General features: G+C 31.9%; 1 protein-coding gene across 1 annotated transcript in view; it reads left to right on the top strand.

The window, feature by feature from the left end:
* Positions 1–27,601, top strand: part of LOC127724150 (E3 ubiquitin-protein ligase rnf213-alpha-like) — a 157,531-nt gene that overhangs the window by 39,458 nt on the left and 90,472 nt on the right. The window contains exons 19-34 of the mRNA XM_052231026.1: positions 92–672; positions 1,555–1,708; positions 2,436–2,656; positions 8,588–8,740; positions 11,011–11,178; positions 12,533–13,175; positions 13,758–13,941; positions 16,346–16,482; positions 18,101–18,175; positions 19,185–19,291; positions 19,783–19,924; positions 20,367–20,562; positions 21,720–21,963; positions 22,812–22,958; positions 26,216–26,490; positions 27,076–27,244. Of these exons, the coding sequence (XP_052086986.1) occupies positions 92–672; positions 1,555–1,708; positions 2,436–2,656; positions 8,588–8,740; positions 11,011–11,178; positions 12,533–13,175; positions 13,758–13,941; positions 16,346–16,482; positions 18,101–18,175; positions 19,185–19,291; positions 19,783–19,924; positions 20,367–20,562; positions 21,720–21,963; positions 22,812–22,958; positions 26,216–26,490; positions 27,076–27,244 (3,596 nt within the window). The remainder of the gene's footprint in view (positions 1–91; positions 673–1,554; positions 1,709–2,435; positions 2,657–8,587; positions 8,741–11,010; positions 11,179–12,532; positions 13,176–13,757; positions 13,942–16,345; positions 16,483–18,100; positions 18,176–19,184; positions 19,292–19,782; positions 19,925–20,366; positions 20,563–21,719; positions 21,964–22,811; positions 22,959–26,215; positions 26,491–27,075; positions 27,245–27,601) is intronic.

The following is a 27,601-nucleotide window of genomic DNA, read 5'->3' as shown; positions in this document are numbered from 1 at the left end:
ATCTTTCCCATTTACCAATATTTTAAAAACTTTTTATGCATGGTAATGGAATATAATTAGATATAATATAAAATTTGCTAAACTTTTACAGCCAACACCACTGTAATGGAGGATCAGATAAAAAAATTGGACGATTTAGGTACATTTCCTATCAACCGGCTTGTTAAGACCTTACAGTTTGATGAAATAACTGATATAGAGAGGCATAGGCCATTTGTCAAAGTCTTTGAACTAAGTCAAGACCAACTAGATATTCTACCAGACATAGTAGAATGTAGTAGAGGACTTCTTTTTACCAAATTGTGGGAAGAATGCGGCTTTGAATTAAAGAAAGAAAAAAACAGAAAACTTACTATACAAGAAGTTTTGAGTGAGGTTTGGGAACCTACTGCAAATCAATGGAAAACTATTTGTCAGAGGCTGAAAAGGGGAGATCTGTTTTTTTCTGAATTTGAAAGATTTTTCAGAAATACAGAAATTGGAAATTTGAGAGATGAACTGACCCTACTCGAAAGGGAAGGAAATACAAGATGGGTAGATGAAAGACTTGACCAAGTAGAAAAATATCGAAATTTGAAAAGTTGCGAATTTGGCGCTGAAGCAATACTAGAAGTGGTAAAAGCATTTGATTTGCAGGGAGACTTTAATCAAATCATCACAATATGCAAATTTGTAAGTTTGAATATGTTAACTGTGGGAGGGGAATCAGTTTTAGAATTTATATTTAGACTCAGAACAAGTGCATGCTATTCTATTTTCTTGCAACAAATTTGTCTGAGATTGCTCTGATGTTGGAAAACCATTTTATGACTTGCTGGGGTGTTGGACATCAAAGCGCAGTCTATATAGAAAACATTGAAATTGTCAACCTGCATTGCAAGTTTCTGTCTCTAATAGATCCATTTTCGAGTAGATAAACCATATATCATTTGATTTATTATTCTGATTTTGTCCTTAAATTTGGAAAATATCCCTCATTTTCAGGATCAGGACTTACTTAGAATTTATTTCTCACTAGCTAGAATTCAGCAATATATTCACTTTTCTTATTGAGTATGAGTAGCATTATGTTTTAATTTTGAAATTTTTGTGCAAATGTAACCTGAGACATTGATTTGTTTAAAACAGTGTTTTTGTGAACCAAATGTGTCTAGGAAGCAATGAGACCCTGCTAAGGTATCCTTCAATGTAAAAATAAGACGATGTGGTATGATTGCAAATGAGACAACTCTCCACCGGAGACGAAATGACATAACAGTTTGACATGTTTGGAAATCAGGGAACTTGGTATTGACCTATATTTATAAAACTGAAGTAAATTGAATTTTATATATAAGACTAACATGTTTGTCTTAAGTTATTGGCAAAGTGCTATCTGTATGCAACTTATCTGTTATTGCATTATATTAATTAACCTGGTGGCATAAGGTATCCAATAATTTTCTTAAGCATGCTTAAACTGATGGTTTTTAATAGGTTTTTTTTAAAGAACTCTGAGTAGAATTTACAGTTTTTTTTTCTAGAAATCCACCATTGATTTTTTTCTATCTTTAGACCAAAGGAGCTGACACCAATATGAATAAGCTTGACAAATCATTACTGAAAACCTGTTCTATTCTAAGGGAAGTTAAAAAAGAGAGAGCTGAATGTTTGAAAACATTTATAAGATGTAAACAGCTTGTTGATTGGCTGAGAGAATCCATGCCATGTAGGTAGTCTGTAATTAATATTTGTTCGCATATGTGCTTTTTGGTACATGACATAAAGGAAGCTGCTTTCTTACCTGTTTAATGCTAAAATATCAATTACATAGAATTAAAGGGAAGTAAAGACTACATTACTTTTATTCGTTTACAGCAATGTTTTTACATTTTTACTTGGTAATGGAGACAAATTTAACTACTGTGGATTCATTTATTTTTCATGGATACTAATTTTTCTGGATTAATGAAACATGGTATGTTCCGTGTTATTTTTTTTTGTGGTCTTGCAAAACTTGCAACCAAGCCTATAGAAAAATTGTAGTAAGTTGCACTTTTAAATTTGTGGTTCACCTGTACCAGTGAAATCCATGAAAATTTGTATCTCACAAACATTAATTATATATAATGAATCCACAGTATATGCCATTTTTTGGTTAAAATAACTTAATAAATTAGTCTATAAAGTGTTTTATGTAAAATAAATAAATGATAAAATACTGTACATATTGGGTCAGAAAGTTGTTCATGTCCTTTAAAAACTTGTTCATTTGGATATTGATATTGTAACCAGAGAGCATGATTTTCATTACAAAATTGCTTGTCTCCTCCGGGACTAGAACCCGGGACCTCTGTGTTACAAGGCAGCATATTAACCGACTGAGCTAATGAAGTACTTCCCTGATCTACTATATCATCTAAGGGAAGCAATCCTGTCACAATATCTATTTTCAGCTGGGCTGAAAGAACTGAAGGTGTTCGTTGACTTGGCTAGTATTTCTGCTGGAGAAGGAGACATGGAGATTGATAAGGTGAACTGTCTCCACTCTGCGACAACTGGATATGCTCCATTGATATTCAATTTGGAGAAAGACTGCAATACAAAGATCTTCCTGAATAAGTGTCAAGAGGTCTGGAAAGAATTGTTAGCAAACCCAGAACTTCCAAGGAAATTGGTATGTCATAACTCACGATACATGTAAAATTTAAGTCTATACAACTAACAACCATTCAGCTGTTAGGGATGATAGATTTATTCTTACGAGGAAGCTCGGAGCATGCTCGGAGGATGCTTGGAGCTTTTTTAGTAGGCTCTTCTCAGCAGTTTATGTGATAAAAATTATCATGATCCATTAAGATGTCAATCAAATCTATAGCACTTCTATAATAAGGAAGATAGAGCATTATAGAGGAAGCTCAATTAACACCTGTGTAAACATCTGGTCTATTCAATTAAATCTTGAATGAAATTTACAAAACTATAAAATAGATAAGAAATTCTTCAATAGTACTGTACAATGCTTGGCAAGAAATATCAAGTCTTCACAGGAAGATAATGTTTTTAAAATATTTGCTTATTTATAATCATTCTTTTTCAATGCAAAAAAAAAAATACTCAAATTTTATATTTAAAATATAAATATAGCTTAATTAAATTTATACTACATAAAATTAAACATAAAAGTCAACAAAGACAAAAACTATATTATGGTAGTAGATTTATAATCATTTGTTAAACTTTATATGCAATAGCAAACTTTAGTTCTTTAATAGAAAATGATGGCTACTTTGGGAAAAAGTTGTAATTCATAGGCTGGGTTGAAAGACTGTTCACAATATAATAATTATGATAAATTGATTTTACTTCAGTAATCCTCTATATCTATTTCTTGAATAAATTTTTTGATTTTGTTTTTATGATAATTAAATGGATTCAGTGGACCAAAAACTTTACAACAAAAAATTATACTTTGTTCTGAAATCCCTTTTGTCTTTTATTTTAAATTCTAGTTCTTCATTACATTGATTTGTATAAAAAATGTCAACTTATTTTTTCTAGTATCTCTTTTAAGCTTTATCAAAATGCAGAAAGTCATAATTACATTTGATATCCCTGAATGATAATTGCAAGATTTCCATTTCATATCAACCTCCTTTTTCTATTTATATACATGTATGTGAACAGAAGAGCAAATTATCATAAAATTGAAAAGTCATTTACACAATCTATTTTGCTGTCTGCTTAAAATTTAGAATTTTGATTCATTACCCTAATGCTTTAAGTCAATTGAATACCAGTTTAAAACATACTGTTATTTTATATTATGTATTATAACTGCAGTTAAAAATTCTTGTAATAATTTATTTCAAGTTAGGAAAATGGAATTTAGAAGTTTTAGTGTTTGAGGCCTAGAGAACAGGCAATTTTCTTGAATAATTTGCAGACTTGACTTATATGTTCTAGGTCCCTCACTTACAAATATTTAAAGATGTATAGTAATTATAGTTCAATTGGTTTGCTTAAAAGCATTTTTGATTCAGCATACGACTCTTATGACTGTAGGAACATGACAATAGGTAGTCACGACTATACCACTTTAGTTTAGGGGTTCAAATATTATTTATCTACCATATATAAAATAATCCAATATCGTCTGTTTCTATCTTATTTTTTTATAACTGTATTTAAAATTGGAATCAATTATTATTGTTGAAGATGTTTTTTATTTAACAGCATACAGCATTTTAATATTAACAAAATATTTAATATGGAGCATAAAAGAGGATGCTCTAAGATAATTATCCCTACTGAAACTGTAAAATGGGTTATTCCCTCAAACTTATAATAATGTTTATATAATGTATCATGCTGTGATATAAACCTTTTATAATAATGTTTTGCGCCTACACAGATTTCTAAACAGTATTATTGGACAGACTGCAGAGTGACTTGTATCAATATTTACTTTTAAATTGTGTGATCATATTTTACTTGTATGAATTGAATATTAAATAACATAAAACAAGCAAAAAATAATTAATTCAACTCCAAACAACTGCCACAATGTCCTATACTAATGAACATAATTATGCCTGAAATTCTTACTAACTTTGATTTATGATTTTTTTTTTTTTATAATTATACTCATGAAGCTTAAAAAAAAAAAATTACTAGTTTGAATCTTATAGAAATTTTTTTTAGTATTTTTAGGATCTGTTTTATATTGATAGTATGTACTGATAAAGGCCTATATAAAATGACTTTCTACATACAGGCGTTAACTGAGCTTCCTCTACATTGCTTTACTTTCCTTTTGATAGAAGTTGTTTATATATATTAAAAAGTCATTCGAGAAAAGGAAATAGAGGATTGCTGAACTAAAATCCATTCATTTTACTCCGTTATATTGTCAAAATTCTTTCAGGTGTAACCACCAAAATATAGTACATTCAGTTTCAAGCCAGAAATGGTTGATTTTTTTATATTCCATTTAATTTGACAGTTGTTGGAAATTAACCCTGCATTTCATTGCAGAAAGTTTTTTTTTGGGTCGTTAACATGTATCTTGGGTGTTTCAAAGCAATAAAAAATTCTATTGGTGTTGCTATAAAATATTTTGGAAATTTAAGGGGACATTGCTACTAAAGCTGGTAAACAGGAAAAAAAAGGGGGAGAGGAATTTGACTGGTTAACTTCTGGTGACGTTTAATATCTTATCTGCAATGAAAAGTTATGTTGTATTTTCACTGTAGTACTGGACAGGATAAAACTTCACTCATGTAGAGTATTTCTTTATTTAAAACATAGATAAATTCATCACATTTAATAAAAAAAAAAGGCAAATTAAACAAAGACTTATGGGGGAAAAACAATTTTATGTTAAATTTTCCCTGTAGTAATTGACAGGATAAAACTTTACTCATGCCAAATATCTCTTTATTTAAAACATAGATAAATTCATCACATTTAATAAAAAAAAGGCAAAAAAAACAAAGACTTATGGGGGAAAAACAATTTTATGTTAAATTTTCCCTGTAGTAATTGACAGGATAAAACTTTACTCATGCCAAATATCTCTTTATTTAAAACAAAGATGAATTCTACACAATTAAAAAAAAAGTCAATTAAACAGAGACGTACTAGGGGAAAAACAATGGTGATATTACCCCCTCAAACCAGCCTTCCAATATTGAATTACAACTTTTCCTAAAGTAGCCATAATTTTCTATAAAAGAACTAAGTTTGCTATTTTATATATGTAACACTCAGAAACGTGTCCTTCCCCCCAAACGTGTCCGATTCCCCCAAACGTGTCCACACGACGTCACTGAACTGCAAAACATGTCTAAATGTAAAAGGGCGCCAAAGCGTGTCATTTGTCTAAACGCCCAAACGTGTCCATTTTTTAATGAACACCCAAACGTGTCCATATAAAGCTTAATTTTTTTCTTTTACTGGAACTATCATTCGTGTCCATATTATAAATACGTAGGTTATTTAATTATTGTTTTTTTCAATAACGTATAATCATTTTACTATTTCATTAAAAAATAGAAATAAATTACTTTAGGTCTTTTTCAAACCGGCAGTTAAAAGTGGGGGCGTCAGTTTCGGCTATGTTGGATCCAGGCTCAGTTAAATTGTAGATATTAAATCAGATACCTCTATGTCCCATTCTCTGTGCATTAAAACCTTTGTAGCATTTCACTCTTTCATGGTGCCATCAGTTGTATATTGGAAGGCAACGTTTTTTTTTTAAGTTTCCGCAACTTTTATTTAAAACGGCCTCTATTACATAACAGAGACTGAAGTAGTTTCTTACTGGAGTCATTGAAAAATTGGTCTTTATTCGCTCTTAATTTTTTTAGATTAAAATCCCAACTAGTGTTAATCCCGAATAACCGTAAAAATTTAGGCCCAATCCTAAATGTCCGGTATGATGATAGAACTTATCTACAGTATTTATTGTTAACATGATTTCGTTCAAATAATGCATGAAATATTTGGCACTGGACGTTATTTCTCTTGTTCGTGTGTCTTTAGTGATGCTCGAAACCTAAAATTTATTAGAAACCCGCAAAACCAGTTTTTGATTTGAAGAGCTTTTAAAATATCAGAACTGTTGAAAATAGGGAAGTCAATTCTGCTGAAAGCCCGCCGTTGAATTAATATAAAAGTCATCATCGGAGTTTATTAGTAAAAAATAATTTACATAGTAAACGATTAATTCAACTGCACTAGAATTATTTGTATGTTCGCTCTAAATGAGCATGAAATACTTGCAACTGGACAATAAGCAAATTCAGTCAAAAGTTAATTCATATGTTACATATTAAATTTGCAATTATGATAATCATTAACAACCGGTATTGAACAAACTAATGCTAATAAATGACCACTTAGTCAACTGTGTCCCCCATCGTAGAATTGCCGTAAACGTTATTGATTTCATTTAGAACATACATGCATTAGCGCTAAAAGACGCGAGACGTTCTGGCGTTTTACAGTGGACACGTTTTGGCGAATAACAATTATCGGACACGTTTGGGGGTAATGAAATTGGACACGTTTGGGCGATATCAACTTTTAAGGACACGTTTGGGGGAAATAGACACGTTTGGGGGAATCGGACACGTTTGGGGGGATGGACACGTTTGGGAGTGTTACATATATATATAAAAAAACATATTTCCATTGTTTAGTTAGGGGCATATTACTTAAACAATTATTTTTCAAAATTACCTAGGCAATTTATGTTAAAAACGATGCTATATCATATATTACTTCTATTTCATGTATAAGTAACTTATTTTAATATCATTTTTATATGTGTCCATTCATACAGGTTTTAATAGCTTTAACAAATTTTCACAGACATCTGGTTATTTTTCCCATGAAATATAAAACTAATCCTCCTGAAACACTTATTGACTTTCTGAGGCACCCTTCTGGGTCAATGATTGTCCTCTTGGGACTATTAAAATACCATTTTCCTTTAAAATCTTAATGGTAGACAAATATAAATAGATGGAACCTTGTGATTAAATTAAGACTTGAAGTTATTTATAATGTGTAATCTAAAACAATAACATATATTCCATAAATAATTATAAGTACTAAGTTTTTCAAAGATGTATAAAATAATTTATAAAAGTAATAATTTTGTCCTTATTTTTAAAGTAACCTTTTATCTCTATACTTATCTCACATTTGATAAATACTTAATTTTATTTAATAAAATTATATAAAATTCTTAAAAACTACATTTAGTCCATGCTACTATTGACATTTAAAATAACTATTGAGTTATTAAATAATTTTTAAAAACGAAAAAAAATTATAAGTAACTAAAAAAAATTAACTTGTTTAGTATCGCCCCCTGACTGTTGTTTGTGTCTTGATGACTTTTATGTAGCATATTATATAGTGTAAACTATATCTAAATTATATAATCTAATTATAAAATTTAAGAATTTTTTTTATTATTAAAAAAGAATGGTTATTCAATATAATAAGAAAATATTTGAATGACTTTTACTTTTTGTGGAGACGACATTTCTTTCCAAGCATTTCCCAGTACTGTTGAAGAATTTCTAATCTATTTTATAGTTTTGTAAATTTCATGCAAAATGTATTTGAATATACCAGATGTTTACACAGGTGTTAATTGAGCTTCCTCTATAATGCTTTACTTTCCTTATTATAGAAGTGCTATAGATTTGATTGACATCTTAATAGATCATGATAATTATTGTCACATAAACTGCTGAGAAGAGCCTACTTAAAAAGCTCCGAGCATCCTCCGAGCATGCTCGGAGCTTCCTCATAAGAATAAATCTATGATCCCTTAACCAGTATTTTTTTTGCAACTGTGCAGTTCAGTTTGAATTTTATTTCAACTTATTTAAACATTTAAAATCAATATTTCTCAGGTCTCAGGTGAAACAGTAGATGTAGACTGAGGCAAATTGTTAGTATTGTAAAAATGATTGAAAGTCATAATTAATTTTTATGAGAACTATAAAACTAGATAGACATTAGATTTGTTTTTAACCAGAAACTGAAAAATATGAAAATAACTATATAATCCTCTGTGTTTGTTTAGATTGATACCAACAGACAGTTGGCATGGTTACAGACTGTAAAGAGATCTCATGGTTCAGTAGAAGTTAGCTCCCTTCAACAGGCTGAAGCTATAAACACCAAGGGAATTTATCAAGTAGGAAACCTCAAGAAAATTGAAAATCTTAGAAAAACAGTAAGTTTGATACATCTATTTTAAGTTAAAACACAAGTGAACCAACGCCTGGTAAATCTTCTGTCAGTAGATTCCATAAAGTGGATACCTCGGGTATGCAGGGTCGTTACGATACGTTACGACCCTGCATACCTGAGGTATCCACTTTATGGAATCTACTGACAGAAGATTTACTAGGCGTTGGTTCCCTTGGTTTTAATTTTTTCAATTTTGATCGTTGAACCCCTGCATCCTTCGGGAACCGCCGTTGCAACATACGCTAATCTTGTTAGCCATCCGCACGTAGTAAAACAAACAATTATATCATTGAGGCACCAACAGGAACCGGCCTTCCTAAAATGCTATCAGGCATTCAACAGGCGCAAAGAAAGTAAATTATGATGAACCATCTCAACCAAAAACGAGTGCAAAGGAGGAAAAGAACTGTGATAAGACTATTTTTCTCTTACAGAATTTATTGGCAATTATAGACTTCTTATTATGAAATTCACTTTGAAGTAAGTTCCAGAAAATACGTTAATCATACATACTACCAACTTTACCAGATTACAAGATTACCAGCCACTTCCGATAGTTTAATGGAGGAACACAACATTTACATTCATCATAGACCAGCGATATCATTTTATTTAATTTTCCCTATACCTTCAGCGGTCAAACACTTTACAGCATCCCGACGCGATTGGGAGTAGTACCTCTGGCCAAGGGAAGCCAGTCGAAATGGTACGGAATTGCCAGTAAAATGTCGTCTATATTTGGAAATAACAACGTTAATTGAACACAAAGTTTTCACAGAACACAACTGACAATAATTTATTGTATAATTCGTTGCACTGTGCAAGAATGCTAACACATGATGGCAGAACAATTTTAACAAACATTTTAACAACAAAAACATTGTATTTTTATTTTATTTTATTTTATTCTAATAGTTCACTTCCATATATACTTACTTTCACTTTCTCTTTCAATTGCTATTTATAACGTTACTCACCATAGCATCATTGTGACGTTTTAATTTTCTCAACCTGATTTTGTACCTCAGCATGATTTTATGTATTGTTTTCTATCAGGATGATGGTGGCCTAGCCACCGAAACATGTCGATCTCAATAAATTACTGGAGCATTCAGTAAAGTGTTGTTGTTACTGGACCTTCTACATCTATTTTAAGTGTTTTAGATTTGTTTGCTCATGAAACTTTCAAAGATGAATTAAATTTGTTGTTGTAATATTTGCTCTCTGACTTTTCTTGTACATTTGTCATGAAATAGAAGTTCCTTCATAATATAAGTTTCAAATAGAAGAAATATTCTGTAATATTATTTCCACTGCAAAAAATATTATATTTTTTTTCACTTACAAGTAAAGGGTTTAGAATATTTAATCCAACAGGAATAAATATTATAGCATTGTTTCCAGGGAAACTTCTGTTAGGCGGAACAAATATACTTTGACACATTTATACATGATAACAACATTTCAAGGAAATTCTCTATTGACTCTCTATTGCTCATTTGAAATGTACTAAATATAAATGGCAACATATTAAGTTATGATATGTAGAGATGATGTTGATTTTCATACTAAATTGGAAGATACATGTTTTTCATTGTCAGTTTGTGCTTGAGTTTAAGCACAAATTTATTTTGGTATCAAGTTTTCTATTTTCTCACACTGAGGGATGAACATGTAAAAATCCACCTGTGGATCACAATATTTGATTAGACAATTATTTTAGTGACAATAATTTTAGGACACTTTAGATGAAAATCTGTTTACTTGCACTCATCTTTTTAGAGTCATTAATCAGGGGTCATTTTTAAATGAAAGCAAGCATTATTTGAATAATGATATTTATCCAATTATGATTTGAAGTTTTCTAGTTGAAATCCAACCAAATTTCAGATCAGTTAGGTGGACAGACATTGACTACTATCGTAGAATTTTATTTTCCTCCATAATTATAACCCCTGCTAATAAATTTTGGATGGTATATAGGAATCACCATTCATTAGTCCTCTTGTAATACCATGAGCCTTTTTAGTGCAACTCCCTAAAATGGCAAGATGATTATTGATGAAACTTGTAGAATACAGTTGTATTACAGGATCTGCATACAAGAATACAATCATATTCCAACATTTTAAAGTGGAGATAATCAAATTTACTTTCTTCATTGAAAAAGTAATAGTATTGTGGGGCGGTAGTATCCTTTTGTGAGTTTACACACAGATCTAGTTTAGTTGATAGATTTTATTGTTTTACCAGAACTTGACAGAAGTATTAGAACTCAGAGTTGCCGAAGATGATCAGGAAGGCAAAGTAGCACAGAGAAAGCACTACAGATATGATCAACTCCATGACCTTCAGTCCAGACTGATGTTAGTAGCTGGGAAAGCAGAGAAAGGAAAGGATGAAGTGGATAGATTTATGGAGGTAAAGGAATTTTGATATGAATAAGGTATACATCATTGAGACAGCTATCCAACAACAAAACCAAAAGAAATCTAGGTATTAAGTGATCATTTATAAGTAAAAAAACATCAATGTTCAAAACTTGATTTCCTCTGCCTTGCCAGGGCATTTAGTTTAACCCTCGTCTGTCCTTCCTTCATTATAACTTTCCAAAATTTCAAAAATTAAATGCAACTGCTATTTATGTGCCAGGAGATACTGTTGGTTTAGTATTGAATTACAAGAAGTTTCGGATATAAAATGTTTTTATACCCCACGCAACGAATGGCGGAGGGTATAATGTTTTTGACCCGTCAGTCTGTCCGTCCGTCAGTCCGTCAGTCCTGTTTCTTGTCATCGGAACTCCTCTCAAACCACACAACAGAATTTCACGAAACCTTTTTAGATAATAAGGACATACTATCTAGTTGTGCATATCGACAGTAAATTGCGATTCAATTTTCTTTTTAGGAGTTACGCCCCTTTGAACTTATTTGCTTTAATGTACTACTGCAACAGTTTGTCATCGCAACTCCTCTGATGCCACACAATAGAATTTCATGAAACCTTTTTAGATAATAAGGACATACTATGTAGATGTGCATATCGACAGGAAATTACGGTTCAATTTTTTTTCTAGGAGTTACGCCCCTTTGAACTTATTTGCTTCAATGTACTACTGCAACAGTTTGTCATCGCTACTCCTCTGATACCACACAACAGAATTTCATGAAACCTTTTTAGATAATAAGGACATACTATGTAGATGTGCATATCGACAGGAAATTACGGTTCAATTTTTTTTCTAGGAGTTGCGCCCCTTTGAACTTATTTGCTTCAATGTACTACTGCAACAGTTTGTCATCGCAACTCCTCTGAAACCACACAACATAATTTCATGAAACTTTGTAGATAATAAGGACATACTATGTAGATGTGCATATTGACAGGAAATTATGATTCAATTTTTTTTTCTTATACAATTATTTTTTCTTACACATATTTTATTTCTCCAATGACAATGTGGGGACGTGGGGTATGTGAGCGCGCTCACTAAGGTTCTTTAGTTCATTCTAATTTACCTTTGATATGAATTAGTGCGCCTGTACTTGCAATTTTTTCTTTTGATTTAAGGCTTTGGTCTTAATTTCTACAGTATAGTAACCATTTTCTCACACACACATACAAATATTTTTGTTGATGAATGAAATCATCTTCAATGCTGTTTGCCGTTAGGGGAAATAAACTACTACAATTTATGATTTTAAAGTCAAGTTAAATGATTCTTAAAATTAAAAAATGGAAAGCTCTATTGAAATGATTTTTTTACTGACAGATTTTGGATGGAGTAGTCAGACTTGGAAATATTTATGCCAAACTAGTTGAAGAAGGTTGTGTTCTGTTCTCTCAGTGGCATGTTAAATTTTTGTGTGACAGAGAAAGACATGCTTGTGCGTTCATATACTTTGGATATGGAGAAGACAGGCATACATTAAAGGGGAGAGTGGATGAGTCCAGTCAAGATGTCAGTGCTATTATACCGAAAATAGCCAAATTTCTTGAGCAGTGTCATGAAAATTGGCTGAGATATATTGACGAGAAGAGAGAAAAATATTATTGCTTGAATTTCTTCACAATTGATCAGATGGTGATATTACAACAAGAGCTTGTGAAAATTGGCTCCAATAAAGAACCGACTGCTCTCATCTATCCACTGTTGTCTGCTGTTAAGCAGGGATGTACAAAAGAAGATGTAGTGAAAGCTATGTCTGCTGCCAAGGATGATGTTGAACAAATGGATAGACGAAGACAAGAAGAAGAAGAAACAAAAGAAAGTGATGAAGAAGTAATGGTAGAAGTGGAGGAACCAGATGAAATCAAAACCAGTAAATTTTTACAAGAAATGATAACAGCCGGATACAATATGGAGCTTGCAAAAGAAGCTCTGAAAAATGTGGGACCAGATGATGTTGATGGAGGTTTGTGTTTTTGTCAGTTTATCAGTTTTAATGTGAAAAACATACTTGCATTCCTGAGAGATGTAAATTCTGAAAAATACTTCGGATGTAGAAAAGTTATAAAGTGTTATTTTCATCATTTAGATGTATGTGCTAATTTATGACATTATTTATCAGTCAAAGTAATCTACCCTGTATTTTTACAATATTGAAATTGGTGAGCATTTTACAGTGCACACCTGTCACTTTTTTGTTGGCACAGACTTTTCAGAAAGAGTTTTCATAAATATAAAGGCTGTGTATACAGAATAAGGATATTTCCAGGCACTTGCTGCTTTCATATGATTTATGATGTCTGTCAGAAATACAAACATAACTTGGCTGGACTGCACTTAATTAGGTTTACACATTGAATTTTTTCAGACATTTATTTCTTCAATCTAAAAAAAAATTCTTCAGTTTTATTTTTTGGTTCTTATTTTAATTTTCATGACTTTTTGCATGAAAAAGTACAAAAAAAAAATTTACAAATTGATATCACTTGAAAATTATTAGTCATCAGATTTAAGACTCATATTTGATCAAGAACAATTCTTTACTTAGGTATAGTTTGGTGCATGGATAATGAAGATGATTTCCAAGCCATGGATGTAGATGTACCAGGCAGGAAATCTCCTGGTATACTAGAGGAACAAGTTTTTAGACAATTCACAGGATGGACACAGTCAGTGCAGTCTCTGGCATCTGTAACTGGAAGTTTAGTTGATCACCTTGGAATGGGAACTGGGTAATTTTTTGAAAATATTAACCAAAAACGTTTGAAATGTTAATCAATTTTTGTTTCAGTTTATAAATTTAGTTGCAATTTTTATTATGCATTGTTTTAAAGATTTTTAGATTTTTGACTCGCCTTGACGGAGTTAAAAAGCGAGACATAGGTATGCTGTTTCCGGCGTCAGCGACGGCGGCGTCAACAATGTATTAGTTTGTGATTAGGTCTAGTTTATGGTGAACCACAAGTGGTAGGTCAATGATATTTTGTATGCAGTTGTATAAGCATTGGCACATCTCATTTCCATGGAGATTATTTGGCCCTGCCCCCTTAGTCATGGTCTATTGACTTTGAAACTTTTGCTTAGTTTACATGTTTTAGTTTGTGATTAGGTCAATTTATGGGGAACCACTAGTGGTAGGTCAATGTTAATTGGTATTCAGTTGTATAAGCATTAGCACATCTCATTTCCATGGAGAATATTTGGCCCCGTCCCCTCAGTCATGGTCTATTGACTTTGAAACATTTGCTTAGTTTATATGAATTAGTTTGTGATTAGATCAGTTTAAGATGAACTGCTAATGTAATGTCAGTGATATTTGGTATGCAAATTTATTGGCATTTGCAAGTTTTATTTCCATGGAGATTATAAAGCCCCACCCCCTCATCATAGTTCATTGACTTTGAAACTTTTACATAGTTTACAAGTTAATGTTTGTGTTTAGGTTTGTTTAAAGGGAACGACTTATGATAAGTCAATGGTATTTGGTATTCAGTTGTATTAACATTGGCACATCTCATTTCCATGGAGAATGTTCAGCCATGTACCTTCAGTCATGGTTCATCAACTTTGAATATTTGCATAACTTACATGTTAAAGTATTGCTTTTTTAATTTCAACATTTGCATTATCGAAATTACAAAAAGGCGAGACATATCTCTGTGATAACAGTTTATTAATTATGCAAACAATACATGTTATATTTTCATGTAATTCAATAGCATGTTTCACATGTTATTCTCAAAAATGGATGAAAATGTCAAATTTTAACAGAAAATTAAAAAAAAAATTAAAAACCAAAGGTCTTTCCACAGCAATTTTTAAATTTATTGAAAAGAAGCTAGTTCGTGTTTACTTAAAGTTAAAATTGGCATCTTATCATCAGTTTCTTCATACTGATGCGATAAATAAGTGGTTTCTATATACTTCTGAGTTAAATAAGCGAGATAATTAGCTACTTCCGGTGAAGTAAATGTCACTTCCGGTCTCATATAATAGTTTCTTTCACACTGATTCCAAAAATATATAGTTTCTATATACTTTTGCTTGTAAACCAGGAGATAATTGGCCGCTTCCAGTTTATCGAAAGTCATTTCTAGTCTAGTGATAAGTTAATGTATTAAAATTACAAAATATATGGATTCCGAGTACTTTTCCATGAAGAAAGTGCAAAAATGGCTACTTCCAGTTTTCTCAAGGTCACTTCCGGTTGTAATTTTTCAAGGTCATATGTTATCCAACCTTTGTAAAAGGTCATATGGCTTTATAATGAACCAAGTTGAAGTAATAATCAATTAACCTTATAATTGGACATTTCAGGGGCACTTACTCCTATAAGATGCCATTAGATTGTTTCAGACCAAATTTAACATATATTCATTACAATAAAGCAAACATTTTGCCCTTGTTGTTTCATATATATCTTTAAAAGTGTTTGAGAAAAATGCAAAAACAAGGAAAAGTCAAAATTGAGAACTTGACCTTGACCTTTGACCTTGACCTCATTTTCTAAGTTAGGACCTAATGACTCAAACAAAAAGATTCCAGGGTTATACGGTTAACGGTTTATGAGTTAAAAAAACATACTGACAAATTTATTTGGTAAAGGTAGATAACTCCTTTAAAATTTCATCGAATCGCTTCGATCCAAATTAGCCAAAAATTCATGAGGATGTAACGAACAATTTAGAAAAAGAATTTTGTCGATATCTTTTTTTGTTACAAAGGAGATGCACACACTTCATAACCAGTGAATAGGGAGATAAATCTTACAAAGAAAATTGTTCGACTTAGAATGGGTGAAAATGAAAAGCACATAAACTGTATGATACTATATAAGAAATATCTTAGTGACATATTGAGAAACAAAAGTTTTACGCGATAACAAAATTTGGTGGAAGAAAAAAATAATAATCAGAACAAAAACAATAGGTCTTTCCACAGAAAAATGGAAAGACCTAATTAATGAATGAATAATTTTGGAAATAAAAGATATTTTTTCATAAATTTGGAAATAAAAGATATTCTTTGAATAAATTTGGAAAAAAAAGATATTTTTGATAATACTATACTTTCTTTCTAAGAAATGATGCTGCAATTGAAATATCTAAGAGTAATGTTTTTACTTTCTACTTGCAGAGAAAATAATGTAGAAATATTAATCAAAGCTCTGGAAAGTTTGTGGGACACATTTCTTACATCCATTTCTTCTAGTGTATCAGACTATCTTAGTGTAGAACATCTAGGGATGATTCTTAATAGACTTGCAGAACAAGGTAAATTCAGGCTTGTATGAAAAGGAAACTTAAGAGCATATGAGACCCTTATTGTAATTCTCTTTCTCAATTTTACCAAAATAGAACTAAAATTTACCAAGTAAAGGACATAACATTAAACATGATATTTTTTTTAGTGATTTAATTGTTAATGTATGTTCAAATTCCTTAAGCAAAAAGCAATACTTATTTTTTCATGGCATTGTTTATATGATTTTAACAAATGAACCTTTTTGGTTTGATTTGGTTGCTGTAGCATGGCTGTTTACCTCACATATTCTTTTATTGATATTTAAAAATTAGTTTCAAATCAATCGCATGAATACTAAGGACTATCAATCTTGTAAGCAAGGGTCCGGAAACGGTCATATATGCCAGTCATGTCCTAAGATGAAACTATTTGTCCTAAACGAGTAATTGGGATTTAGGACAAATTTTAATTTTTTAAAGAAGTAATTTCGGTCATTCCATTGACTCAGTGTTTGAAATTGGATTTCTTAATCGCCATTTTGCACTGTCTTGTGTAAGTTGTGATCACTTGTTTTGTTTATAATCCCTTTCCTGTAATAAAACTGCCACTCCAGTAGTTTGATAATCCTGAGGGCCCTCCTAATATCTATATCAATGCCTCCGGGGAACATTGGCTAATGATTGCTAATCACTTTTTACCTGTGGTTTTAATTCACACCTGACAGTGATCACAAGCTCAGAATAATATCTTAACAAAAATTGAAATTCCCTAACAAGTGTATTCATTATTTAATTACTTTTCAGCAAAGACAATCATCAAATCTGATTTAAAAATTAAACCTAAATTCACGGAGAAAAAAGTATTTTTTCATGTGCTTTATCTACTGTATAATACGCATGCATGAAATTGTCTTCAGCAAATTTAATATTTAATCGTAAAATGCAAATTGATTTCATGCTAAATTAAACGAGTGCAACTATTGTCTGTTACATTCAAACACTTTTAAAGGTAATAAAATAAAAAAAAACATAAAAAGCCGGTGATTTCCTGTCAATTTGATAAACAAAACAAATCCCGGAAATGAATCCGGAATTATTCGTACTTTAACTTTATCGCAAACTTCCGGTTTTAACTTTTGTCAAATCGAAAGAAACGTAAGCAATGTCTGAGAGATTTACCATTTTGAGTCATTAAAATCATTTCAATTTTAAACTATTGCCTTCGCTAAACTGTTCTTCATGGGAATGGTAAGACATTTACTTCTTAAATGCGATGAAACAGCAATACAAGTTCGTTGATGCTATGAATCTAGTCAAGACTCAAGTTGACATGGAAAGGGGCACCAACTTTTCAATCATCTCAAAATGACCGAAATTGTGTGGAAAAATTTCCGGATCCTTGCTTGTAAGTTTAAACCTTCCAGCACTTATCAAAATGAAAAACAGCAAAAAATTTAAAAAACACTGCCCTGTTGATGTTTTTTTAGTTCCTGCTTTACCATTTTATCAAAATCCCTTCTCCAAATATTTATTAATGTATAGTCTGCTCAGTTAACTTTGAGTTAGCCTTAGATGATATTGATATACTTACATCTGAAACCAAGTTCAATGTTATAATAATATGATATTCTCGTCAATATCTTTACAGAAACGTTTGAAGTTGACAGGTCATATTTACCTTGTTTTAATATGGGAGAGCCAAACCTAATTATATGTCGTCAGCGTAAGTTTTTTCAAGTAACAGTTAATTTTAATATTGCTCAACTGAATATGCTAAATTGTGATTTTATACGAAAACTTTGGTGAGTTAACAAATGGAAAGATGAAGAAAATCATCTTACAGAATTTTTCTCTGAAACGAAAAAAAAGAAAAAGAAACAGTTAGAGAAAAGAATGTTGCCGAAATAATCAACTCAAATTTGAAATGCTGTTTATATGATTTATAGATATGTCAAAATTGCTTTTTATATTTTTTCCGTATTTTACTAATAAATGGAATTGTCCACAATGGTGTATGGTTGTCTCATTAGCATTACCACATTTACTAATTTTATATTAGTTTTTGGCAGTCAATTTAACACATTTACACTGCAGCTATTGCAGGCAAGACAAAGGGTTCTACAGAAAGAACCCTTTACAAGTTTTTATGCCCCTGCCATAGCAGTGGGGGCATTAAGTTTTACCCTTGTCTGTCTATAAGTACGTCCCAAAATTGGTTTCCGTTCTCTAAGAGTTTGTCTCAACCAAATGTTATGAAACATATAAACAATGCTTATTACTACATAATACAGATTAATTACGAAATTTGGTGGCGACACTTTTACCATTCTTGAGTTATGTCCCTTTTTAAACATAAAAATTGCTGAATTTTTCGTTTTCGTTCTCTAACTTTAGTTTGTCTCAAGCAAATGTTATAAAACTTATACACAACCATTCTAGAGTTATGCGTGTTTACAAATAGAAAAAAATGCTGAATTTTTAGTTTCTGTTCTCTACTAAGTTAGCTTCAACCAAATGTTATTGGACTTACACACAATGCTTATTACCACAAAACTCAGATCAAGTTCAAATTTGGGTAGTGTCACTTTTACCGTTCTTCAGTTATGTCCCTTTATAACTATATGATATGCAAGGGGGGGGGGGCATCATCTGTGGACACATGTGGACACTATCCACATTTATTTGTTTTGTTTTTCTGGGTCTGTATTTTTTATCCTTGAATATTATTGTAGGGGATATATACAACACAGTAATATCAGTCTACAGCCATGAAGATGATAGACCACTTCCACAATCAGATGAAGTGTTACTCTGTACACCACAGACTACACTTGATATGGTAATTTGATCATAGAATAGAGATCTTAAAAAATAGTTATAATCAGTTCTATCCTCATGTTGTTAGCTTGCTTAGCTGAAAAGGCCAATGTGATATGTAATGTATATCTTTTTCATTTATAGGCCACCTCGCTCACTTGTCGTCCGTGAACTTTTGTAAAAATCTTCTCCTCTGAAACTCCTGGGCCAAATTCAATCCAACAATCATCATTGTATTATGTAGTTTTAAAAATGTGTCTTTGACCCCGCCTGCCTACCAATATTGCTAGAAATAGAACATATAAGAAAATGTACAAATTTGTGAAATAGAAATATTCTTTTTTTTAAGATTTCTGGGAGTTGACATAGAGCATAAATATCAAACAAGTACAGAATTCATAATCACTGAATGATCCTATCTTCAATATAAAAAAAATTCTTAAATTCCTCTTGACGAAAATAAAACAAAACATACCAATGAAATAGAATTGTTTTTATTTAAACTTTTTGTAGCTGGAAATATTCTGGAGAAGATCCTTATTTGCAGACGACAGTAAAGTTTACTGTTTAGTAAATGCTGATCTGCTTGATTATGAAGTCAGTGACAAGGGAGAGAAATCTTTGGAAAGGCACATGAAACATGCTGATAGCAAAGGTAAGAAAGATATGAGTAAAGTCTAACAAAATTCTTTTTTTGAGTAACAGAAATTCTCTGTTTAAGTTAAATAAAGAGGTTGATGACATTTGCATTATAACTTCAATGAAAATGTTATTCATTGGCATACCAATTTTAATTCATTGTGTTGATCATCCCAAAGAATTTAATATTGTGCAATTTTTGAAATCAAGAATTAAAAAGAAAAAAAACTTTTTCAACAATTGTGATTTTCTGCCATTTCTGTTGAATCCTTTACAAGTTGTCAAGACAATGTAGTTTTGACTTGCCAAATGATGTGATCACTTGTTCATCGTCGAAGACCATCTGTGAATTCAAAATGTCTGAATTTGATGAACTTTTGTTGTTGCAATGGTGTCTAATGATTGTTTACCCCCACAGTTACTGTTATGATGCATGTTTCCTTTGATTGTTATTGTAGGAAGGAACTATAGACTGGTCGTTATATGTAGCAGTGAAAATGAAGATAGGTCGAGGATAGTTGCTGCCCTTGATAAATATCGTAGACCACAACTTCCTACAGATGGCAATACTATCAGAAAATATCTCCTAACAAAACTGAAAGTTGAAAGGTCATCTACTGGAATAAGACCTGCATCAGCTGTTGACTTTGAAAGGTAAATGAATATACAATCACAAACATGTTGTCATGAGTGGGCATTTGCCGTATTTAGACTTCTTGTACATAAAGCAAGCGATTTATTTTTAGCGACTTTCGCGAGAAGAAAAATAACGCGAATATAAATCGTTGTGAATATAAAAAACTTGGATCTTCCCTGATTAAAATACATCAAGTAAATTTGAAAATTGCAAAATTAAATTGCAGCAAAGTGGTCTAGAAAGGAATGAATGCGAAATAAAGTATCCGCAAAAATAAGTTGGTTTACAGTATGTTGTCAGATCTGATGGAAAAATGCTGACAGGATTGGTCAATGATATTTGAATGTCAGACAAAGAATGGATAGAATCATCATAATAAATCGTCTCTGTTTTGTAGCAGTCATCAACTTTCATTTTGATTATTTAGGTAGATCAAACATCTTCAGAAATATGGGATGTATGTTGATGATTATTGGTACAGTATGACCTTTCTATTATAATCCTGTCTTAAAAGTCCACTTCCAAAGGACAGAAAACAGTTTGTCTTACAAAAAAAAAGAGTTTTGATGAGATTTTACATAACAAATTTTTTTTTTAGATTGATGGTGTCATAAGAAGGAATTGCGGTCTTTAAAAAATAAAAAAAGGGGGATTACTGTACAACAAAGTTTAATGATTGCATGACTTTTGATGAGAAATTTTTGTCCATCATACTTTATGATTTCTGCATTTAAGCACTTTCCTGGAACAAATAATAACAAATAAAAAGAACCTTATACCCCAACACATAATTGATAGTGCATTGTTATGATTTCAATGATATACATTATTAATACGGCTTCAACTTGCGAAAGTTCCATTGACTCTATTGTGTTTAGACACCTCTTTATATCATTTTTCTCTCTATTACTCAGCTTCCAGAAGCAACTTGCATCAGGAATCATTTAACTTAATATTACTGTGGATTCTTTTAGTTTAGTTCGTACCAATTTTTGTGAATAGAGAAAATATTGCATTTTTGTAGTCATTTGAAAAGTGGTTTTGCCAAAGTCTATAGAAAGATTGTACTTCTGTTGAACATCGGTTAATCTATACCCACAAAATTCACAAAAATTGGTATGAATAATTCCCATGAATATTAATGAATCAACAGTATCTGATTAAATAATTTTAGATGCAGTGTAAGAGTTGTGAAATCATGGAGGGCAGGAGTTGGCAAATCCTTGTACAAGAAAAGAATGGTGACAGATTTGTACAAACTTATAACTAACATTACCAGACGGAAAGCCAGTAATGTCACCATACCTTTACATGAGAAAACTATCAATGTTGATGATATAATGGACATTTTGTTGGAGGAGACATTAGCTCCACGATGTCATGAACCAAGGATATTTCACATAGATATTTCACATGTTGTATGTTACCATTTGTTCAGATATCATTTTTCTTGAAAATGAAGTTTTTTTTATGAAAAACAGCTAATGAAAAAACAATGCATTTTTGTGTGTATGGAAAACATGTTCGTTTTTTTTTTTTTAAATTTTTTTTATACCCCCGCTTTAAAGAAGTGGGCTATACTGTTTTACCTCTGTCTGTCCTTCCGTCAGTCCATCCGTCAGTCCGTCCGTCCCATGAATATTTTCGTCGCATTTTTCTCAGGAACTACTCGACAAGGATTTCTGAAATTTGGTTTCAGGGTTTATATAAGTAAGCTACACTGTGTGATGCCTTTTCAGATTCATCACTCAACAACTTCCTGTTTACCGAACACTTGTATTATTTTACACATGATAGCCAAATTGAAAATTTTGGTCACATTTTTCTCAGGAACTACTTGACAAGGATTTCTGAAATTTGATTTCAGGGTTTATATAAGTAAGTTACACCGTGTGATGCGTTTTCAGATTCATCACTCAACAACTTCCTGTTTACCGAACACTTGTATTATTTTACACAGGATAGCCAAGTTGAAAATTTTCGTCACATTTTTCTCATGAACTACTTGACAAGGATTTCTGAAATTTGATTTCAGGGTTTATATAAGTAAGTTACACTGTGTGATGCGTTTTCAGATTCATCACTCAACAACTTCCTGTTTATCGAAATGTTTTGGCGGGGGTATCATCAGTGAGCAGTAGCTCACAGTTTTACTTGTTTATAAAGCCAGAAGAGGATATTTGTATGTTTATATGATCATGGTTTTGTGGTAAAATTAACAAATTTCAAAAAGGAATTAAATTTCTACTCAATATCTTCATTTCAGGTACAAGAAGGAGTAGATGCTTTCCTGTTCCAGTTGTTAGTGCTCAGCTGTCTAGGTCACAGTTCAGGAAATGTCTGGAGACGATCAGAACTTGATTATTACATTATTGAATCAATGCCGTTACTTGCTAGAGATATGGATGTACAGGTAAGTAGTCCCATAAACAGACTTTTAGTCATAGTTGCCAACCTCTGACAATGACAATGTCGTGTGAAAACGTATGACGTAGATGCGGACTTTTTAATATGAACATTATACAAATTTGTTAATAAAAAAAAAGCAATATTCTACTGTAAACTTTTATTGCATTCAACAGTGGCCTGTTTTGCTGCTTTCAAAACAACACAACTAGGCATATATTTAAAACAGCTGCCAGTTTGGTTACATTTACATGATTTTGATAACAAGGCACACAATATATCATTCACATTGTTGAGTTCTTATCTGAATTCAGTGTAAATTTCTTTATAATTGAAAATGTTCTATCTCAGACAGAATTGCTATTTGGCAAAATTAAAATAGCTTTGATTAGCAAGCTTTGAAAGAAAGTCATAATGTTTTTTGCCATTAAAAATGACATCAAGGATACTTTATTTCGCGTTTAGCCCTTTCTAGCCCACTTCGCGGCGATTTAATTTCGCGATTTTCAAATTCACTTGATGTAGTAAAATAAGGAAAGATCCAAGTTTTAAATTTTCGCGACGATTTATATTCGCGTTATTTTTATACGACCGCAAAAAAATTTTGTGGTCGTATATTGGTATGACGTTGGCGTCATCGTCATCGTCGTCATCAATGTCGTCCAAAGACACATTGGTTTTCGCACTCTAACTTTAGTTTAAGTGAATGGATCTCTATGAAATTTTAACATAAGGTTCAATACCACAAAAGGAAGGTTGGGAATTATTTTGGGGGTTATGGTACCAACAGTTAAGGAATAAGGGGTCAAAAAGGGGACAAAAAATAAGCATTTTTGTAACTTCCAGACATAACTTGTGTGTTAGTGTATGGATCTCTCTGACATTGTACCACAAGGTTCCATATCACAAAGGGAATGCTGGGATTGATTTTGGGGGTTATTGCCTCAAAATTTTAGGAATTAGGGGCAAAAAAAGGGGCAAAAAACAAGCATTTTTCTAGTTTCATGACAATAACTTGTCTGTCTTTGTGTATGGATCTTTCTGAAATTGTACTGCAAGGTTCCATATCACAAAGGGAAAACTGGAATTGAGTTTGGGGGTAATTGTCTAAAAGGTTTATGAATAAGGGGCCAAAAAGGGACCAAAAATAAGCATTTTTCTAGTTTCCAGACAATAACTTGTGTTCAAGTGTATGGATCTCTATTAAATTGTACTGCAAGATGCCATACCACAAAGGGAAGGCTGGGATTGATTTTTGGGGTAATTGCCTCAAAATTTTAGGAATTAGGGGCCAAAAAGGGGCAAAAAACAAGCATTTTTCTAGTTTCCGGACAACAACTTGTGTGTAAGTGTATGGATCTTTATGAAATTGTACTACAAGGTTCCATATCACAAAGGGAAAGCTGGGTTTGAGTTTGGGGGTAATTGCCCTAAATGTTTAGGAATTTGGGGCCAAAAAGGGGCCTAAAAACAAGCATTTTTCTAGTTTCCAGACAATAACTTGTGTTCAAGTGTATGGATCTCTCTGAAATTGTACTGCAAAGTACCATACCACAAAGGGAAGGCTGGGATTGAGTTTGGGGGTGATGAATCAAAAGGGGGTTCAAAAAATTTGGGGGAGGGATTTTTTTCCCCTGTTTTTCCTTTTTTTTTCTTTAATATTTTCCACTTTAAATTGGTTATTTCTGATTTATATATAAAAGCAAATAATAATGATATGGTTTGAATAGGTAAATTAAATTTTTTTAAGTTCTTAGACGACATTCATTCTGTGTCAGAAACCTATGCTGTGTCAAATATTTAATCACAATCCAAATTCAGTGCTGTATCAAGCTTAAATGTTGTGTCCATACTTGCCCCAACTGTTCAGGGTTCGACCTCTGTGGTCGTATCAAGCTGAGCCCAGCGGAGCATTTTATTCTACTCGTGAAAGTTGCGAAAAATAAATCGCTCACGAAAATTAGTTGGTTTACAGTATATATATTGCTATTGCCTGGTCAAAACTGGGAAGTTCATAATAAGACAGCTGGTACTCTGAGAACTGATCCAACAGTTCTGTGATGTTTTTGTCCCCTTTGGCCTGTGGAAATCTGTTGGCTAAATTTGAAACTGAAAAAGAAAAATATTTAATATTTTATAATTTGAATACTGTTGAATGCTTTATCAAATAGCTACATTGTAGTTCTCCTCTCACACGTATTGTTATGATTTCAAATGATTGATAATGTTTGCAGATGACCCAATATAGATATGAGAGTAACATAGGGTGCACAATGCATTTTCGGCCCTTGATCACTTTCTTTGGTCCATTTAAACTCGGACTCCTAACTTTTTTGGTACGTACACACGTATCGTTTTTGCTTAGCACTTGGCTCTTTAGACAATGGTACAGGTCCAGAAAGCGACCTCATTCTGCTGGACATTTCCCCAAAGTGAATTTGAAAGAAAGAAAGAAAGTAAAAAAATCTTAAAAACTACTCACAAACTTACCTGAAGGGTTTTTGTTGTTTGTCCATATCGAAAAACAATGGCAACCCAACAATTTCTTCGAAATTTTCAGTATTTATTGTCTAATTATGAAAAAAACAGAGAATCGCGATATCACTAACGACCACAAAATCAAAACAACAAAAAAGCGTGTAATGGCGTGTAAAGTGGCGAAAAGCGTGTACATGCCATGTGACAAAATCTTCGCGTGTAAACCGTTGAAAAAGCGTGTATTACACGCAAATATCATGTGAGTTGGCAACTATGCTTTTAGTTCACTGAGTCTTAAGTGGGTCGGGAAGTTGCTTAAAAATCTTTTATTATCAAATTTTTTAACCTACTGAAATTTTTATTTGAAACATGTCTACTCATAAATGACGGGATACAGTTGTCAGAAATAGATATAAGAAGATGTGGTATGAGTGCCAATGAGACAACTCTCTTTCCAAGTCAAAATTTATAAAAGTAAACCAGTATAGGTCATACAGTTGTCAGAAAGTCTGTTTTCTTAGATTAAAAAACTTATGACTGTTAGAAAAAAAAAACATTTTGTATTGTTAACACTTATTTGGTTGGTTATATTTAATACATTTTTGAGACTGTGTTTCTAATTTGATTTGATTTTCTCTTATGCCAGGGAGGACATGGAAAGCAGGTTGTTATAACTTAAGAAATGATCTATTCACACCTTTTAACTTTGTTATGGTATTTTATATATATCCCCACAAAAGTGGATGTAATTTTGCAGTACTAAAGTTATTTTTTTGTTTATTGCAGGGAGGAAAATTGAGATGCTTACATCATTGCTTAGATATTTTACCACATGTAACCTGCCGATCTCCGCAGGAAAGTTTTGAGATTCTAAGTAACATCAGAAGACCACTAGACTACACAGATCATGATAGGCTGTTTGATGGGATAGAATTCAAGAGTCCTTCATTCCAGAGACCATATCAGTATCTTAAAAGGCTTGACACAAATTGCAGACTGGATGACGTGAATGCTCAGATACCAGACGGGGATAAGAAACAGTGTCTGAATACATTACTTAAGTATGTCTACTGTCAAAGTGCTTTTTATATTGGTTTTCAGAAAAAATAAAAAATAAAAAAAAAAATATTTTATTGTAGTAAATAAAACATTTTTTTTCAATACATTTCAACCACTGGCCTTCTTCAGTTTCAAAATTTATTGGCAAAAAATGCTTATTTTCAGTTGTTTGTTTTTTTTTCAAAAATACAAAATCCAATGGTTTTACAGTTTTTTTTAGCGACGTACACAAACATAGACACATTTAGGTATTTTTTTATGTATGTGTCTGCTACACACCAAAATTTAAATAAAAATTGTTAATTTTAGTGTACATCTTCAAATTTCATAAAATGGTGGTAAGTTTAAGCTTTTAGAATTCAGTTTGTATATTGTGAGTAAGATATCAGTTGAATTTTACAAGCAAAGCTGTCAATTTCATGATGCAATATGATAATAATTTAAAAGATAGTTAATTTTGACTGCAGGTACACAATTTTTAGTGGTGAAGTAACATTTTTTAATACAGTGGATTCCTCTTAATTGCAGTACCTAAATGTCAGAGAAAATACTTGTATTAAAATAATCTGTTCATTAATCTTTTTCAGACACTGTGGTATCAGAGATCCATCATGGTCAGAGTTGTATCATTTTGTCAGCTTTCTAAACAAACAGTTACAAGACTTTGAAGTATCTGCTTTTTGTAGTTTAGCAGCAGGGGAAGACTTACCTGGATTTGCCAAGTTTGTACTTAGATTTCTGATACAAATGTCCAGGGTGAGAGTTTTTTTTTATAGATTTTCAGAAAATCTTCTGTTCCTATTGGCTTTGTGAATCTGTTTATTTTTATTATTATACCCCTGCTTTAAAAAAGTGGGGGTATACTTTTTTACTTCTGTCTGTAGATCATCCATCTGTCCATCCGTCAGTCCATCTGTCAGTCCATCCATCCGTCCCATGAATATTTTTCGTCGCATCTCTCTCAGAAACTACATCATAAGGATTTCTGAAATTTGGTTTCAGGGTTTATATAAGTCCGCTATACTGTGTGATGCGTTTTCAGATTCATCACTCAACAACTTCCTGTTTACCAAACCCTTGTATCAGTTTACACATGATAGCCAAGTAAAAAAT

Source organism: Mytilus californianus, unplaced genomic scaffold (genome assembly GCF_021869535.1).
Source record: "Mytilus californianus isolate M0D057914Y unplaced genomic scaffold, xbMytCali1.0.p SCAF_14, whole genome shotgun sequence".
In the NCBI taxonomy this organism is placed as follows: Eukaryota; Metazoa; Mollusca; class Bivalvia; order Mytilida; family Mytilidae; genus Mytilus; species Mytilus californianus.
The sequence above is the reverse complement of the archived record's forward strand: the minus strand, read 5'-3'. Positions and strand labels throughout refer to the sequence as shown.